This window comes from Cervus canadensis, chromosome 10, assembly GCF_019320065.1.
Source record: "Cervus canadensis isolate Bull #8, Minnesota chromosome 10, ASM1932006v1, whole genome shotgun sequence".
Taxonomy (NCBI): Eukaryota; Metazoa; Chordata; class Mammalia; order Artiodactyla; family Cervidae; genus Cervus; species Cervus canadensis.
Window position 1 is genome coordinate 13333372 of NC_057395.1, and position 17840 is coordinate 13351211.

The 17840-nt window shown below is 37.2% G+C and overlaps 1 protein-coding gene across 1 annotated transcript in view; it reads left to right on the plus strand.

Moving 5' to 3' along the window:
• The window catches only part of ESF1 (ESF1 nucleolar pre-rRNA processing protein homolog), a 52430-nt gene that overhangs the window by 12733 nt on the left and 21857 nt on the right, over positions 1–17840 (plus strand). The window contains exons 8-9 of the mRNA XM_043478966.1: positions 1318–1465; positions 4696–4857. Coding sequence (XP_043334901.1) covers positions 1318–1465; positions 4696–4857 — 310 coding nt within the window. The remainder of the gene's footprint in view (positions 1–1317; positions 1466–4695; positions 4858–17840) is intronic.

The following is a 17840-nucleotide window of genomic DNA, read 5'->3' on the forward strand; positions in this document are numbered from 1 at the left end:
GCTAACATTACTTCAAATCGTAGTTAGAAGCAGTGGAGATTTAAAATAGAACACATTTTTTTCTGCAGATATGACCCCAAATTGTAAAAACAATTGAAGTAGAACAATTCTGGACTACTCAATGTCACGTTAATGTTTAGTAACAAACAGCCAGAAGATTTTTATTGAATTAGTTTGTTACTTAGCTGCCTCGCCGGTCTGCTCCCCTGCCCCATGACCTCTTACCCACAGCTGAGCCCTGCAGCAGCCACACGGGCCTCGCGTTGTCTCTCTTGTGCTCCTCTGAGGCCAGCCCGGGGGCAGGGAGCTGCTGTATCTGCCACCCTCAGCCTGCGGGTACCGTGTGGCCTTGATTAGTCACTGAGGATAGGGAGGCCCCACCAGTGTGCAGTAAGTGAGGTCTGAAAGATTCAGTCACATCAAACCTAGGATCGTGTTATTTTCAAGCCTGAAAAATAGGCAGGCCTGTCCAGTCAGCCAGTCTGGAGTTCCTATGGCCTGGCTGTATCATCCACATCTGTCTCAGTTCAGAAGTGATTTTGTGGTTATCAGCTCAGTCTTAATTATCAGAATGGGAATAATTCTGAATTGTGGAACTAGCTGTAATTTCTCCAACAATGGCAGTTATTTTAAGGATTGGATGTTTTAGTTAATCAGTACTCCTTTTGTTCTGATCTGGGGAGGTTAGCCTGAAGGGAAAAAAAGTAAGGATGTGGGACCCGCCCTGTGTTGGAGATTAAATCTCTAACAAGACTCTGAGAATGGGGGCTTTGTAGAAGACAGGAGTATGTCACCAGACTGATCATATTATAGATAAATTCCTGTGTCATGAGGGTTTCCTGTACTTTAAACCAGTAAATGCCTTTCTAATCAGTGGCTTTTAATCTCTTTTGGAAAAAGGACCACACTGAGATTGTTCTAAAAGCTTTATCAGGAAATTTCAGTTTTTAGACCTCTTGAAATGCCTAGAACTCCAGGTGAAAAACATGTTTGACTCATTCATAATAATGTTAACTTTTTCACTAGTGCACTTTCTTATTTTCACCACAGTCAGTCCATATACTGATGAATTTTTACTCCCAGTAATGAAGTGCCTTGCATATAGTAGAGAGTTCGGATAACAGCACAGGTTAATTGAAATGGTTCCCTTTCCACAGGTAGAAACTTTTGCTTTAAGCATGTTATATGTTATTGATTTTAGTGTGTCTTCATTAGTTTACTGTTAAACATCCACGTTAACAATAAGTGTTCTTTACAAGTTTGGGTTGCTGACATTTCCATTTTTATTTGTTATTTTTTCTTATTCGTTGGTGGAAGGTGGAGATCACTTGGGATGAGACTGATCATGAAAGAATTACAACACTCAACAGGAAATTTAAAAAGGAAGAGCTTTTGGACATGGATTTTCAAGCCTATTTAGCTTCTTCCAGTGAAGATGAAGAGGAAATAGAAGAAGAACCGCAAGGTATTTGTTTGTCTTTTGGTGTCCTACTTTTGTAAATATTTGAATACTTAATCTAGACTTACTAATGACAATATGTCTTTGGCAGTAGCTTGAAAGAGAGTATCTAATCCTTAAATTGTCTGTGAAGTATGCTTACATGTGCAGTATTGTATATACTGGTATATAGTCATTGAAATATTTTATTTAGAGATATTTTCTTAGCCTGAATTTCTTCAACCAAAGACACTTTTTTTAAAATCCTAACCTCACAAAAAAAGGGTCTGGTCTTTTAGACTACACATGATTCTTACAGTTATGCAATCACCTAAACTAGTAAAATGCATTATTACCATCCCTTTTTTAAACTAAGAGTTTTTGGATTATTTTTTACATACCATTTTTCTGCTCAGTTAGTTTACAAAGTAGACTCTCTCTGTTCATTTAGTGATCATCCTAGAAACCGTGACTTGCATCCTTATTAAAGTTGAATACTAATTAACATTTTTACCCTCCTAGAGAATACAAGGAATCTTAAAAGAACTTCCATGCTGTTCTGTGTACTCTACTTTTTAAGTCCCATAGTACATTAATATTACTGTTTTGTTTACATTTACTCACATTTTCCCTACTTCTTTTGCTCCTTGTTCTTTTCTAAATCTCATACTTCTGTTTGGGATCATTTTCTTTCTACCTTAAGTATATCTGTGGTAATTTCCAAAATTGAGTTTTAGTTTAGTCTAAAAATGTCCTTATTTTGCCTTTATTTATGAATATATTTTCATGATTAAAAAAAATTCTAGGTGGACAGTCCTCTTGTTCCCACATTGATAATAATATTCTGCTGGCTTCTGGTTTTATTGTTTTTGAGACGTCAGCTGTCACTCTACTTTCTTCAGTCTTTTGAAGGGTGTCTGGATTTTATTCTCTGTTTTTAAAAGTTTTCTCTTCCCTTTTGTCTTTCTGCTGTTTTAATATGAACTAAGAATAGATTTTTTAAATTTATTATGCTTGGGGTTTGTTGGGTTTCTTGAATTTGTGGCATGGTATCTTTTAATCAGTTTTGAAATATTCTCAGCCATTATCTATTCAGGTATTTCTTTTACCTTCTCTGGGACTCCAATTAAATATATATTATATCTTTTCACTGTAGCTTCCATGTTGTTTCTCTCCTATATTTTTTTATCTACTGTCTTTCTATGCTAGTCTACTGCTGGTTGATCCTTTCCCTGGAGTATATCTTTCGGGGTCCCTCCTAAATATGGGGTACTAGTTGGTTCTTTAACTTTTGTCTTATTGGCCTGAGAGACTGCCAGAACTGTCGGTTAGCCTCAGGGCTATTTGTTTGGTAGGCCAGTACGCGCATTCAGGGCAATGGGGTCCTCTCACTAATGATCATCTTCTCCTTAATTCTGATTTGGTAATTCTTTGCAAATTTGTCAGTTCTTTGAAGTTTTCTTTTTTCTTTTTAAAATAACTTTGAGGCTTGGGTTAGATTTTCTTTGCCCCAGTGCCTTTTTTTTCATAGCTGTGAAATGGGGATCATGATAATACCTGCTCGTGTTTGAAAAGATTGAGATAACATATAAAGTCTTAGCATACTACCTCATATCATATATTTTTACTTCTAAAACTTTAAGGATTAATTGGGCTTTTTGTTTGAAATGTACTAATTAAGTTTTTAAAAACATGCATTTTTCTCAGTATTTCAAGCTTACCTTAATCTATAATTTAGTACCTCTGATAGATGCATTAGTATATTTGAATGCTTTGAAGTTACTGGATGTTCCTGTTGTAGTTTATAAGAGATTATACCAGGGCTTCTTACTGTTAGAATTTTTTTTCACTCCTTATATAGAATTAAGTCTTTCACAAAGTATTGTCCTTAAATTGGGAGAAAACAGACTTACATGAGTTAACCCACATTTTAGAGCTTCAGAAAGTAAAATTTTAGTACTGGAAAAAATCAATTTAAAGTAGGCCATCAGAGACTTACCACTAAAATTTCAACCTGGAAGCAGCTTGCTTCTAATTATGTTTTCAGAAGTAAGCTTTTAATAGAAAGAAATACATTGCCATTTTGTTAATGCGTTCCTGATGTTTTATCCATTGAATTACGGGATACATGACAGAATTCCATCCAACATTATTATTGTGGCATAAAGCACAAACAGGAAAAAAATGAATTTCAGCTGTTCAAGTGAAAATGTAAAAGTGTGATAGGATGGAAAGAATGTTGTGGACTATTTTTTATTCATTCAGAGGGAAAAAAACCTATAAAAACATTTATTTAACCAATTTTTTTCACATCACCTTTTGAAGATGTAAGGACAATCTATTAACATTGATGTTTCACAGCTAAATGCTTAATAATATTGGATGTATTTAGTGACCAGTTAGCTATAGCTCATAGAAGAGAGGGTCTTCTGTAAATTTCCCTTTACTGAGGACATTTACTCAATTCAGTTAGTCTGTATGTTTTGCATTAAAACCTAAGTTCTTAATTTATGTTTTTGACATGGAGAATTACAGTGGAAATACAGAGCAAACAAACTTTTTACGTATTAGTTTTCTTTGGTATTTGTTGCCCATGAATTTTACACTGTTCCTTTGTATTATGATTATTTTTATAAAATTAGGAAATGGAAATGTGAAGCTTTTCCACATGGGAAAATTAATTGCACAAACTTCTAATTTGTTCATTTTTATTCTTTATGTGCTAATGAGACCCTGAGAGTAGGCATGCTTGCTCATTATCACGTGGAAAGGACTTGTTATTCTTTGTTTTAGATAACAGGAAACTTCCTTTATCTGTGTCATCAGTATGAACAGCTAAATCCATGTATCAGATGCATCCCAACACTACTCCAGCTCCTTTTATTGACCATCCATGTGTTAGATGGTAGGAGACATAAAGGGGGAAGAAATGCCATTCCTGCTATCTTGCTTATAGGGTGGAGAAATTCAAGGGTGTTACATGACTACAGGATTATATTGAGTACGAATTTTAATAAAAACAGAGATTCCCAAGTATACTTTTATCACTGTACTAACTTACATTGCAGCTGATTTTTATTGTAAATAAGATTTAAGTCATTTAATTCATTTGTGTTAAGTTTAAGTCTGATTTTGATATTCTGTTGTTATAGTGTATCTGACAGCTTTGAGAAGAGTGCTGCAGTGACTAAGATTGAACAGTGAAGTTAGAAGTGAAATTTTTTCTGTATATTAAGTGAAATTGATTTTTTTGTTAGGTGATGATGGAGTCAGTGTAGAAGAAGATGAGAAAACAAAAAAAGGTCAGAAGGATGATGAAGAACAAATTGCTAAATATAGGCAACTCTTACAAGTTATTCAAGACAAAGAAAAGAAAGGCAAAGAAAATGATATGGAAATGGAAATTAAGTGGGTTCCAGGTAAGAATTAGATACTAACCAAATGTTCACTGTTTTCCTTCATTTGGGGACATCAGATAATAAAAGAAGATCAACTCTTTGGAAACATTAACTTAAAAAAAAAAATCACATTTTCAGGAATGTTTTCATGAGGAAGTTAATATGATATTTGCATACATCATTTAATTCACTTTGGGACTACTGTTTTAGACTCTTGCCGGCTTATTCTTGGTTTCTTTAATTTACTCACTATAAATTACCCATTTATGAAAATAGGCCTTTTCTAGGCTTGATTCCAGTGTTCTCAGAATATAGAAACTTGATTCCAGGCACCATGTATTCTAAAGTCATTAAACTTCTTTTCAAAATATGTAATTCGTAAGTGGATTTTTCTCTACTAACCACTAGTAGACTTTACTTAGTGAGGATTCACTAACACAAAATATGTAATACGTAGTTTTCCATCTCAATTAACTCAGTTTTTAAATATTGTTGGATAGTCCAAGAAGTATAGCATTATGATTTTTATAACTGCCTTGAAGGATTCAGGAACTTTTTAGAGTAGTAAAATACTACTACGATAATAATTAAAACCTTGTCAAAGCTAAACCAAGGTAAGAAGATAAATGAGGGTTGTTTTCTAACATAGGTATTTTTTCTTAACAGTCCTGGGCAAATCAGCATGTATCTTTGTGAATAATACTGTTTTTGCAAATTACTGCTTTTTATATATATCTTAAAGATAAATATGATTTTTAGCAATGATTCAATTATTTTAGCCTCAGTTTGTCTCAATGAAAGAATATTGTTAATAACACCATTGCTTAAAAGTTAAGTGTTCTGTGTTCATTTATTTCTGTTTCTTACAACTCATTTGTTTTTGCACTGAGAGTAAAATGTCTGTTTTCATAGATTGTTTTCATGGAGCGGGGAGACTAGCATATTTTGATATGCTAGTAAATTTATAGTATAGTAAATTTATCAGGATGGCCATGTCTCCTACATGTTCTGTAAGAATTTGGTGCTGTGTTTTAACCCATGTGTTTTAAATGTTTGGCTTTTGCGAGAAGTGGTGGAAAGAAAAAGTGAAGTTTAGTAGTGTTAGCATATGAACAGTGGCTAAGGGAACACAATTAATTTAGCCTGGAGAGGAAAAATCTAAAGTGACTTAATATTTTCAAGTACTTGCATGATAAGTATGTAAATGAAGGTTTAATCTCAGTTCCTACCTCAGAAGTCAGTGTTTGACCAGTGGGTAAAAGTTGAATGAAAGGTTTCAGTGTAGTATAAAGAGGAATTCTCTGTATTGTTAGAATTGTTCAGTAAAAAACACAGAGGCTGCCTTAAGGGGTTGAGTATCCTTTGTCAGTAAGTTTCACAATAAGGCAGTATGAACCTACCACTCAGAGATGTGTGAAGAAATTTTTTAATTGAGGTCCTTGGGTTAATGATTCAAAGAAATGTTGGAGTCTATCTTTTAAATCAAATATGTTGGAATTGTAGCTTAATTCTAACCTTAGGATGAGCTTGTTGAATGAAGATGTTTTAAATTGAGATATTCAGGTGACAATATAAGAAAGATTTAAAATAAATTTGATTGAAAAGTTTTCTATTAAATATTTTACAGAGATATTGAGTGAACCAGATCTAACTTTTGTGTTTATTAATATAGTTTATATAGTGAAAAATACCAGAAAGTGATGCATAGGAAGATTTAAACAGTACAGTTTTCCTAGGATAAAACTCACTTAGTCATGGTGCATTATCCTTCTTTTTATTCCTAGACTCGGTTTAATAATGTTTTGTTAAAGATTTTTGCACCTGTGTTAATGAGGAATACTTGCCTATAGTTTCGATTTCTTGCAGTGTCCTTAGCTTTTGGTATCAGGGTAATGCTGACCTCATGTAATAAATTAGCCACTGTTCCCTCTGATATTTAGCAGTACATTTTTATCTTGACTTTGCTATTTGTGGATGTGATATTAATGTCATGTAAAATATTTTGAAATACAAAATGAAAAATTATCATCTGTAATTCCATTTCCCTTATTCAGCCACTGAGTGATTAGGTAGATTGTGGTTTAATTTATCATTTCTCTATTGGTGAATATTAAATCATATTTTAATCATATTTCTAATCTTTCACTTCAGTAGGCCCATGACATTGAAAAGAAATGTTATCTAAGGCTGTTACAAATCCCAAAGCCAAAAATATCAGTACTTTCTTAGATCTCTTCACTTTCATCACCAGCCAGGTAATTGGCTTACTCCTTTAGGGTCTTTTACTTATAAAAACAGTTTTTTAACAAAGATGCTCCTCCTCCCTCCCCAGCCCCCTGTTTTAGAAATGTCAGTGCCTGTGAGAACCCGTAGAGGCCACAAGGAGAAGCTAATCCTGGCAGGCAGACTCACTCAGCAGTCAGTAACACGGCTTCCTCACTCACATAGCACCTTGACATATGCTGTGGATCAACCTGTGGTTCTCTCACAGGCTGTTGGAACTACCAGTTTCCAAGCCTCAAAATTTAAATCTCAGATGCCAAGCATCTAGAATGTTATAAATAATCTATAGCTTTTTCCATATTTTGAATTATTTTCATAGGATAGCTTCCCAGAAATGGAATTACTAGGAAAGGACACAGACACTTTTTGTGTCTTGTGATTATTGCCAAATGCTTTCCAAAGGGGTTGTACCAGTTTTTAGAGCCTTCAACAATGATGAAAGCGCCAGTTTCATGGAATTATCATCAACATTCACAATATAATTTTTGCTCTTAGTTGAATGAAGGAAAATTGATATTCTGCTGTATAATGCATTTTTTTAAAGTCTTTACAGTATTTTTTGAAGGCCCCATATGGGGTATTATTAACCTGTAGATCCTTGGTGTGGTTGTGCACACAAGTAAGTGTGTGCATTTTCTGTGTGTGTGTGAATGTAAGGGATCTGTTTGTTACACACTGACATGTTAGATGAGACAAATGAACTTCTCTTTCAGGATCTCAGTATACTTATTTGGAAAGTGGGACTAATAATACCTTTCTGGCTTAATGAGGTATTATAAATGTACTTTCGTAGTACACACAGTACTATTCATGTCATAGGTGTATTTGTTGATTTTGTCTTAAGGAATGTATGTTCCCAGTAATAATTACCCTGAACCACGGAACTTTTTTGATGTTATACTTCATTAAACCACAGAGGGTCAGTATAAGATTGTACTTTATCACGCATCAGTTTTTCTGTGACTTGAATTTCCCAAATATTAAACTCTTTAGAAAAATAATAAGTACTCTTAATAATCACTAACACTTGTTAGAGTATGGCTTAGCTTGATTTAAAAAAAAAAAATTTAGACTGTTTAAACTTCCTGTCTTTTTACATTGGATTGCACAATATAATGGGCTTCCCAGGTGGCGCTAGTGGTAAAGAACCTACGTGCCAATGCAGGAGACGTAAGACACGCAGGTTCATTCCCTAGGTCAGGAAGATCCCCTGGAATAGGGCATGGCAACCCACTCCAGTATTCTTGCCTGGAGAATCCCATGAACAGAGGAGCATGGTGGGCTCTGGTGCATAGGGTTGCAAAAGAGTTGGACACAACTGAATTGACTTAGCACGCACACAGTATAGTAACATTAGGAGTTTTAATTCCTTAAGAGTAAGATTAAGAGAGGCAGATAACAGGTACATGGGTGTAATAACTAGAACGAACTATTCTTTCTGTTGATATTTTAGTTCCTCATGGAAACGTGAGAATACAATGTTATTAATGTTATAAATAATTTAAAATGTTAAATTATAAGATTTTTAGGGAAATCTGTAATTCATTGTTTTGATGTGGGGTATTGTTTCCCATCTCAGTGTGTGGCTATTAAAAGAAAAGTATCCTATCTGACTCATTTTGTTGAGTAGAGAAGGTGACATGTAATTAGCATATTGAGGCTTCATTAATGAACTTGCCTCATTGGGGCATATGTGATATACATATAAGTGGAGCATAATGAGTTTTATCTCATATAAATATATAATAACCTCTTCTGTATTAATAGTTCAGTTAATCTGTGTGATAATTTTTTGTTGTAGATAATGCAAGCTGTATATTTTGACCTTTGGCATTTCATCCAGAATATGAACAGACGTGTTCATAATGACCCGTTTCTTTGTCTGTCATCTTAAAGGAGATTGTTATTGTTGTTTAATCGCTGAGTCGTGTTCAACTGTTTTGCAACCCCAGGTGCCTGTAGCCTGCCAGGCACCTCTGTCCATGGGATTTCCCAGGCAAGAATACTGGCGAGTTCCAGGTGCCATTTGCTTCTCCAAGGGATCTTCCCGACCCAGGGATCGAACTTGTGTATGTTGCATTGGCAGGCAGCTTCTTTACCACGGAGCCACCTGGGAAGCCAGTATATTAGTGCTCACCTGTTGCTAAGCATTGACTCTTATTTGGCCTAGATTGACAGGGACATAGATGTTTGCAAGACTAGGCATGTGTGTGTGCTCACTCACTCAGTCACATCCGACTCTTTGCAGCCCCATCGACTGTAGCCCGCCAGGCTTCTCCGTCTATAGAATTTTCCAGGCAAGAAATACTGAAGTGGGTTGACATTTCCTCCTTCAGACAGTCTTCCCAAACAAGGGCTCAAACCTGTGTTTCTGCGTCTCTTGCATTGACAGGTGGAGTCTTTACCACTGAGCCCCCTGGGAGTCCCTAAAGGAGATTAGATTAAATGTCCTCTGTTTCTTAGTTACCTGGTGATTAATGTGCACTGGTGAAAGGGCATCTAATCTTTTTTCTATTCAGCATCTTTCCATGCCTGAGTTTTCCTTCAAATACTTATTAAGCATATGCCAAGAACCATTCTAGATACCATGTGAGCAAAACACACAAATCCTTGACTTCTTAAAGCCTAGATTCTGGTTAAGGGGAGACAGGTAAGTCTTTAGTAGGAAAATATTTAGAAAATAGAAGGCTTCCCAGGGGCTCTGCGGTAAAGAATCTGCTGGCCGATGGAGGAGACACAGGTTTGATCCTTCAGTTGGGAAGATCCTTTGGAGAAGGAAATGGCAACCCACTCCAGTGTTTCTTGCCTGGGAAATCCCATAGACAGAGGAGCCTGGTGGGCTACATACCATGGGGTCACAAAGAGTCAAAAATGACTGAGCAGCTAAACAGCAGCAAAAGAAAGTAGAGGTCGGGGGTGAACCGTGAGAGGAGAGTGTGCATGTGGAGGGGTGACAAGTGCCCGGCTTTGCAGCTGTGGCTTGTCTGTTGTGTTTGAGGAGCACGTGGAGAGCAGTGTGGCCGCAGTGAGGGCGTGCGGAGAGAACAGTGGGCGCGCTCAGAGGTAACAGGGCCAGGTCAGAAGGTCTTGCAGGCCAGTTTTCGCCTTGGACGTCTTCACCGAGTGGGATGAGAAGCAACTGGAGTCTTTCAGCTAAGGAGCAGTAAGATCTGACTTGGGTTTTTTCCCAACGTTATTGAGATATAATAGGCATATGTTACTTTGTGAGTTTAAGGTGTACATCATATATCTTTGTTTCTGATATCTGTTCTTCATCCTTCGTACTTCCTTTTCCCCATCTTTATCCTGTCTCCCTTTCTGTATTCAGTGACTCAATGGGAAGCGTAAACAGACTGTAGCTATGGTGTTATTCATTATTTATTTAGAAATAAAATGTTTTTGAATTGTTGGGCATTCATTTTACTAGGCAGTCCGGCTTCAAACAGTTTTATTTTCAGACTTCTCAAAACCTGTTCACTATTTACTTTTGGCTATGTGTCTATTTCCATTTATTGCCAGTATATCCATTATTTGAGATATAGTCACAAAAAAATGTTTTTTTGGTCAGAACTTTTAAAATGACCAGATGTTTAAAATTTTGAGTTCATTGTAGAGGAGAGCATTAAATGGAAAACTGAACTTCAAATAAGCTGAAAAGAGTTTGCATTTTGCTTCATATTTTGGTCATGGGGAGGAAACCAGTTTGCAGTGCACTGTTACTTGGCCACAGCTAGTAGATGGCTTGGATTTTAAAACTGAGGTGTACACTCCTGTAAATCATCAGTTAACAGATTGCCTGTAAGGGCCTTGTAAGGTAATAAGCTGAAACTTTTTACTGTGCAAAAAGGAAAAAAAAACCCAATAAACATTTGAATCATTTGTGGAATGTGTCGTAAAAATGAGAAGCAGCTAGAGTTATCTAAAAAAGCAGTGCTAGCACATTTTCTCCGTAGAGTTGCCAGTAAATTTCTTAGAATTTCCTGGATTATTTTAAAGATAATTTTCTCTGTTAAGATTTAATTTTTTTTTTTTAAGTTTTTCAGGAAGCTTTAAAAAAAAAAATCTAAAGCAAAACTGAAGATATTTTTATAATAACACTATTTTCAGAAAGTGCTCAAGATTCTCATACGTTTAGAAGTTTCAGGTTAACTGTTCTGCTATTTTAGGATCCCAGTTAAGTATGTAAATCAGTAAGGGCCTCTGGTTGCCAGCACCTCGGCCACTGCTCTTCATGTGGTCCTTCCCTCTCTGCATGTGTATCACGTCAGTTGCGCTGTTTGCATCTGCAGCCACAACTTCCAGACAGTAGTACTTTTTTGGACTTTGCCTTAGATTTACAATCTGCCTGAAGAGAGTTCAAGAGCAGAGAGTGTGTTTCATGTATTGTTTTCCCACAGCCCACAGCTATGCCGATTTGTTTGAAGTTGTGAATTCTTTGGTCTTTAAAGCAGAGCTTTTGCTTTTTCTGTTTGAGGTTGTCCCACGTCATCATTCTATATCCTAACTGCCTGGCTAGCAAACTGTCATTTTTCTCACACATGTTCCATATGTTATTTTGACGGAATTCACTCAGACTGCTTTCAGCAGTTTCATTATTGCTCTTCTTTTCTTTTTTCCCCCTATAATTGAAAAGCCATATATCCTTATGCTACTTTAACACATTTGGTTTTTCCCCCAATTTTTTTGTGATAAAATACACATAGCATAAACTTTACCATCTTAGGTGTGTTTAAGGGTATAGTTCAGTGGTATTAAGAACATTCATACTATTGTGCAGCCATCATGACCATCCATTTCCAGAAGCATTTATGAAACTACATCTCTATATCCATTAAACAACTCTTCATTGGCCCTCCTCCAACCCCTGGAAACCACCATTCTACTTTCTGTCTCTCTGATTTTGGCTCCTGTAAATATCTCATATAAATGGAATCATAAAGTATTTATCTTTCTGTCACTGGCTTATTTCAGTTAGCAGAATGTCCTCAAGGTTCATCCGTGCTGTGGTATAAGTCTGAATTTCCTTCCTTCCTTCCTTAAGGCTGAATAATATCCCATGGCATGTATGTATGTGCGTACGCTTTGCTTATCCAATTCATCCATTGATAGACTTGATGCTGTCCAACCATCTCATCCTCTGTCACTCCTTTTTCTTCCTGCCCTCAATCTTTCCCAGCATCAGAGTCTTTTTCCAGTGAATCAGCTCTTCATGTCAGGTGGCCAGAATAATTAAAATGTCAGCATCAGTCCTTCCAATGAATAATTAGGGTTGATTTCCTTTAGGATTGACTGATTTTATCTCATTGCAGTCCAAGGGACTCTCAACAGTGTTCTCCACCACAATTCACCAAGATCTAAGCATCGTCAGCTTAGATTGTCATTAAGTATATTTTGCTGTAGGTCACTGTTACTCCTTCTTTATGTGGAGGCATAGATTTAAAAGTGTTTTTAAAGTAATTTATTTGGATGCATAATTTTGAGCCAGAAGCACAGGCTTCTCAGCGTGAGGGAACATTTTGGTCCACGACCAGGATCACATGTGTGACGATGTCTAAGAAGCCTGTCTTCTGAGAAGCCTTCTTCTGTTTAGTAACCTGTTCTGAAGGTTTCAAAAAAAGGGGGCAAGGGAAAACTTTTGCACATTTGCTGTTGAACACTGCAGGTTTCTAGGCATACATGTTGTTAATTAGTGTTCCAAAATTCCGATATCTTTTTGAACCCAAAGAATGCTTGACCTGTCATAAATTAGTAGATTTCTGTCAATAGTGAATCCCTAAGAATTGCAACAGTGCTTGCTTATAAAAGCAGCCATGGATATAAATTTAAGTCCTAAATTTTCTAAATTTTAATGTCACTTTCATTCTCTGTTAACTCTTACTCTGTAATTTTTTCAATGTTGCAGTAGAGGACATTGCCAGTGAAGTAAGATCTGGGGTAATTGCAAATATTAGGAACCTTGAAAGAGTAAACCTTAAATGATACTCTGCTTCAGATAGTCCCATCCAACATACCACCTGTGAGTTACTGATTTGCCCAAGTATTGATCCTTTTCTCCTTGAGGCCAGCCAGAGGCCCCAGCTTCATTTCCTTCTCTGGTTGTCTCCTCCGTTTACTCCATTGTACCCTACAGCGTTATTTTTTATATCTATCATCATAGGGAAAAGGTTGGGAATACACTGCTTTCCTAATAGTTATTTGGGAAGTCTTTTTAACAGTAGTCTGGTCAGGATTACAGTTTACTTATATAAACTCATCCCAGTAATGGTAGAAGAAAATTCTTAAGAGTGCAGCAGCAAGAAAAATCTAGCTTGTTAAATGCTAGTGAGGTCAAAGTGCTTTTCATTTCTTTTCATTTTTCTTAAAGACGAGGTTTTTTGGTTTAATTGATTTAGAGATGCTCTTTTGGTTGTACTGCAGTCTCAAAATGCCCTTATGTTAGTAGCTTCTATAGTCTCTCCCAGGGAGGAAGACAGACACCTGAGTTTCAGGCCACTAGTTGATAGGTGGGTTTTTAAAGAAAGTGTATAGATTGGGACCTTCTTATAATGAAGTTTGGGATAACAGTAGTTTACTGTGATCATGGAAAGAGCACAGAGGGCTCACATCAGAAAATCTGAGTTTAAGTACCTATTATTTTGAGGGGAATTAGATGACAAAGGTTAGTGAAAGCCAGTTTATCAGCACATAGTTGTCAAAGAGTGAACATTCACACAAGCACAGCCTTTTTTTACACTTTATTGTAGGGAAGAAGAACACAGACACAGACGGTAAACACAGTGTATGTATACAGTTTAAAGGAAAACAAGTAAATGAATACCTGTGTGCCCAGCTTAAGAAAGAACATCACCAATGTCTGCAGTCCCTGTTACACCCTCCTCCTTCCCCCAGAAGAAAATGTGAAGCTACATTCCATGTTAATCATTCCCCTTTTCTATATAATAGTTTTACCACTCATGCATGTATCCTGAAGTCTTTATTTAGTTTTATTAATTTTGAAGTTGATAAAAGTATCCTCTATGTATTCTTCTGTCATTTCTTTTTGCTCTTAACATTTTATTTTTGAGAGTTATCCATAACCCATATGTGAGTACATGGTCCATTAATTTTCACTGCTACATAAAATTTCTTTATAGATATATCATATCTGTTCTGTTGCTGGCTGTTGTGGTATTTTGCTCTTATAAGCAGTGTCTTTGTGAATATTCTTGGACTTGTCACCAAGGTATATATAGAACTTCTTGGATATGTGTCAGATTTCTTGGTTGTATAGCACACTCACAATTATCTTAACAAGGTCATGCTGGGTTGTTTTCCTGGGTGCTTGTGGCATTTCACTCTAACTGATAGTGTGAGTTCACACAGCTCTTCATCCTCGCTGTTAACTGATAATTGCCGGGTGACTTTTTGCCGGTTGTGTCTGTAAGTGACGGTGTTTCATTATGGTTTTAGTTTGTATGTTAGGCTCAAGCTTAGCTGGGCTCCTGCTGTGTGTGCCGCCCTCCTCTCTAATAGCACTAACAAAACGGACGAAGACCTAGGCCTTTGTGGAGTCCTCCATTCTGGTGCCTGCGTTGAGGGAGAGAGGGGAGCAAGGGAATTAGTAAACTAGTGAATGGGTAAAATAATCAGATGGTGGTTAAGAGCTATGGAAGCAAAAGGATAAGACCTGGGTAGGGCGTAGGAAGTTCAGGGGTGGGAGTGGGCAGCAGTGTAAACAGGACGGTCAGGGAAGGCTTCATTGAGAAAATGACATTTGTACAAAGAGCTCATGGGAAGTATGTGGTACCTTCTGTGTTATCCTGGGAAAGGACATTTCAGGCAGGGGAAGCAGTAAATGCAAAAACCCTGAGGGGAAAGCATTTCTGATTTGTTCAGGAATAATGAGGCAGAATGAGCCAGGGAGTGGAGAGTAGTAGAAGGTGAAGGCAGAGAGGTGGCCGGATCACAAAGGGCCTCTGATGGTCTTTAGCTTGTACTGGAAAGGTAATGGGAAATGGAGATGTATGGCCTGACATGTTTTTAAAGGATTGGTCAGACATTTGGCTAATTACTAATGAAAAAAGCATTTTTTTCCTGCTTTCTTATCTGTGAAATATCTATTCATGTCTTTTGATGTCATTTTTAATCTAATGTTCTTTGTGCTTTAGTGATTCTTAGGAGTTCTTCCTGTATTTGGCATTCTTCTATATTTTGGGCTCATCTTTTATCAGCCATATATTTTGCACATAACTTTTTCTAGTTGGTGATTTTCCTTTTTATTCCCTCTATAATGTTCTTTGAAGAACAAAAGTGGTATAGGCAAATATACTAAATGTGTCCTTTTATTCTTATGAACCTCTAGTTCATGTGAGTTCATTAATTACAGTCTTTGGATTAGGACACTCTTACCATTGATCCAGCATGACTCTCTTTTATTTATTTTTAGTAAATAATAAGTGAAAACGCTACAAAAACTAGAATTGTGCAACAACTTAAATCCATCCATTTGATCTCTCCTGCTTCTCATTACCTAAGAGTAACCATCATCCAGATTTCAGCATCCACTCTTTTGCTCTCCATTGTATGTGTTTTCATCTCATTTATTAAGTATTTCTAAAAAGTATGGATGCATATAAAGAAGGAAGTACTGATGCATGCTATAAAGTGAATGAACCTTGAAAGTATTGTGCTAAGTAAAAGAAGCCAGTCACAAAATGGCACGTATTTTATATTAAATATCCAGCACAAACCATAGAGAAAAGAAATAGATTAGTGGTTGAGGGGTGGGCATTGTTGAAGTGTCTTGAATGCTTCAACTGAAGAGAGGAACTTGAACACTTCAACCTGATGGAACCTGAAGAGAGAAAGGTTGCTTTTTGAGAAGAATTAAATGTTCTAAAATTGACTGTGGTGATGGTTGCACATATCTGTGAATGCACTAACAACCATCAAATTATATTCTTTAAATGGCTGAATTCTGTGGTAAAGCTCTTAACTTTATTAACATTGGTGTGGAGGGTGGATTTGTATCATTTGGGACTGATTTTTTACTTTTAAGTGCTTGATTCATCAATAGTTGATTTTTTTTTTATGCTATAAGGTAGAAATTCAATTTCAACTTCTTTTGCATGGCAGAGCTTTTTAATTCTTCTTATAGAATAAATCTCTCCTTACCCCCAGAACTCGGATGTACCACCTCTGTCAGATACCAGAGTTTCAAACCTGTAAGGATCTATTGATTGGGTCCCTGATTTATTGGTCAGTAAGTTACTCCTCCTAACCCTGGGCCACTAACACTTTCTAAAACCAGATAGAGAGCTTTACTGATTCATATATCCACCCTTGCCCTCGGCCAGCTGGTGACTGTTCTCTGAAGAAACCGAATTCCCCCACCACCATGAGCAACTTGAAAGTGCTTGAAAGTGCTGCCTTGTGCAGACCCTTCAGGGGAGAGCCAGGTTTCAGTTAGGGCAGGAAGATGAAGAAAAGGTTCAGAGATGCAGTGGTGGGTTTTTGCTGATGATGTACATGGATTCCGGAGAACTTAGTGATGGAGAATTGAAGGGAGAAGGAGATGTGACAGAGGAGTGGGTGTGTGGGTGACCTCTAGATTAGACCGTGGCGAGGCTGCGAGTGTCGAGGTTTAGGGAGGGAAGACTGTCTGCTGTTGCCATGGATGCACCAGCCTTGCTGTTCAGTCGCTCAGTCATGTCTGACTCTCTGCGGCCCCATGGACTGCGCACGCCAGGCTTCCTGTCCCTCACCATCTCCTGGAGTTTGCTCAAACTCATGTCCATCAAGTCAGTGATGCCATCCAACCATCTCATCCTCTGTTGTCCCCTTCTCCTGCCTTCAGTCTTTCCCAGCATTGGGGCTTTTCCCAATGAGTCAGCTCTTTGCATCAGGTGGCCAAAGTATTGGAGCTTCAGCTCAGCATCAGGCCTTCCAATGAATATTAAGGGTTGATTTCCTTTAAGATTGACTGGTTTGGTGTCCTTGCAGTCCAAGGGACTCTCAAGAGTCCTCCAGCACCACAGTTTGAAGGCATCAATTCTTCGGCGCTTAGCCTTTTTTATTGTCCAGCTCTCACACCCATACATGATTACTGGAAAAGCCATAGCTTTGACTATATGCCAACCTAGTCACCTCTTAAGCCTTTTCTAGGGAGGGGCATAGTTACTTTACATTCAGGGCTTCCCCTTGACTCCTCTTGATGTGAGTTTACAAGTGAGGCCAGTGTAACTAAAGAATATGCTGTTTTAATCCCAGGGCCCAGGGGCCCACTTCTGAACCCTGTCATGGAAAGAGTTGACCTTATTCCACAGTGCTGTCTTTGTCCCTGGCTTTTAAAATACTTTAGTTAGTATTCTAGAGTTTCACTATGGTATATATCTAGGTCGTTTTTTGCTTGGTAGCTTTAATCTTGCTTAGAATTAATTGGATACCCAGAATTCTGAAGATCAGTAACTCCCCATTCATTTAAACATTCCAAAAACGTCTCAGCCCTTTTCTCTTAAAATATTACCTATCCGTCATCTTTATTTTCTCCTTCTGAGAATCCCATTTGATATGTGTGGTACGTTCTCATTCTGAATCTAACTCGTAGTTTCCATATCTTTGAGTGTGTTGTGCAGCGTGCTAGGTAATTTCTTTTCTTTCTTTCAGTTCATTAATTTTTTCTTTACCTCTGTCTGCTGTTTATCTTGGTTGACTTTATAATTTCAGTTGCTTTTCATTTCTGG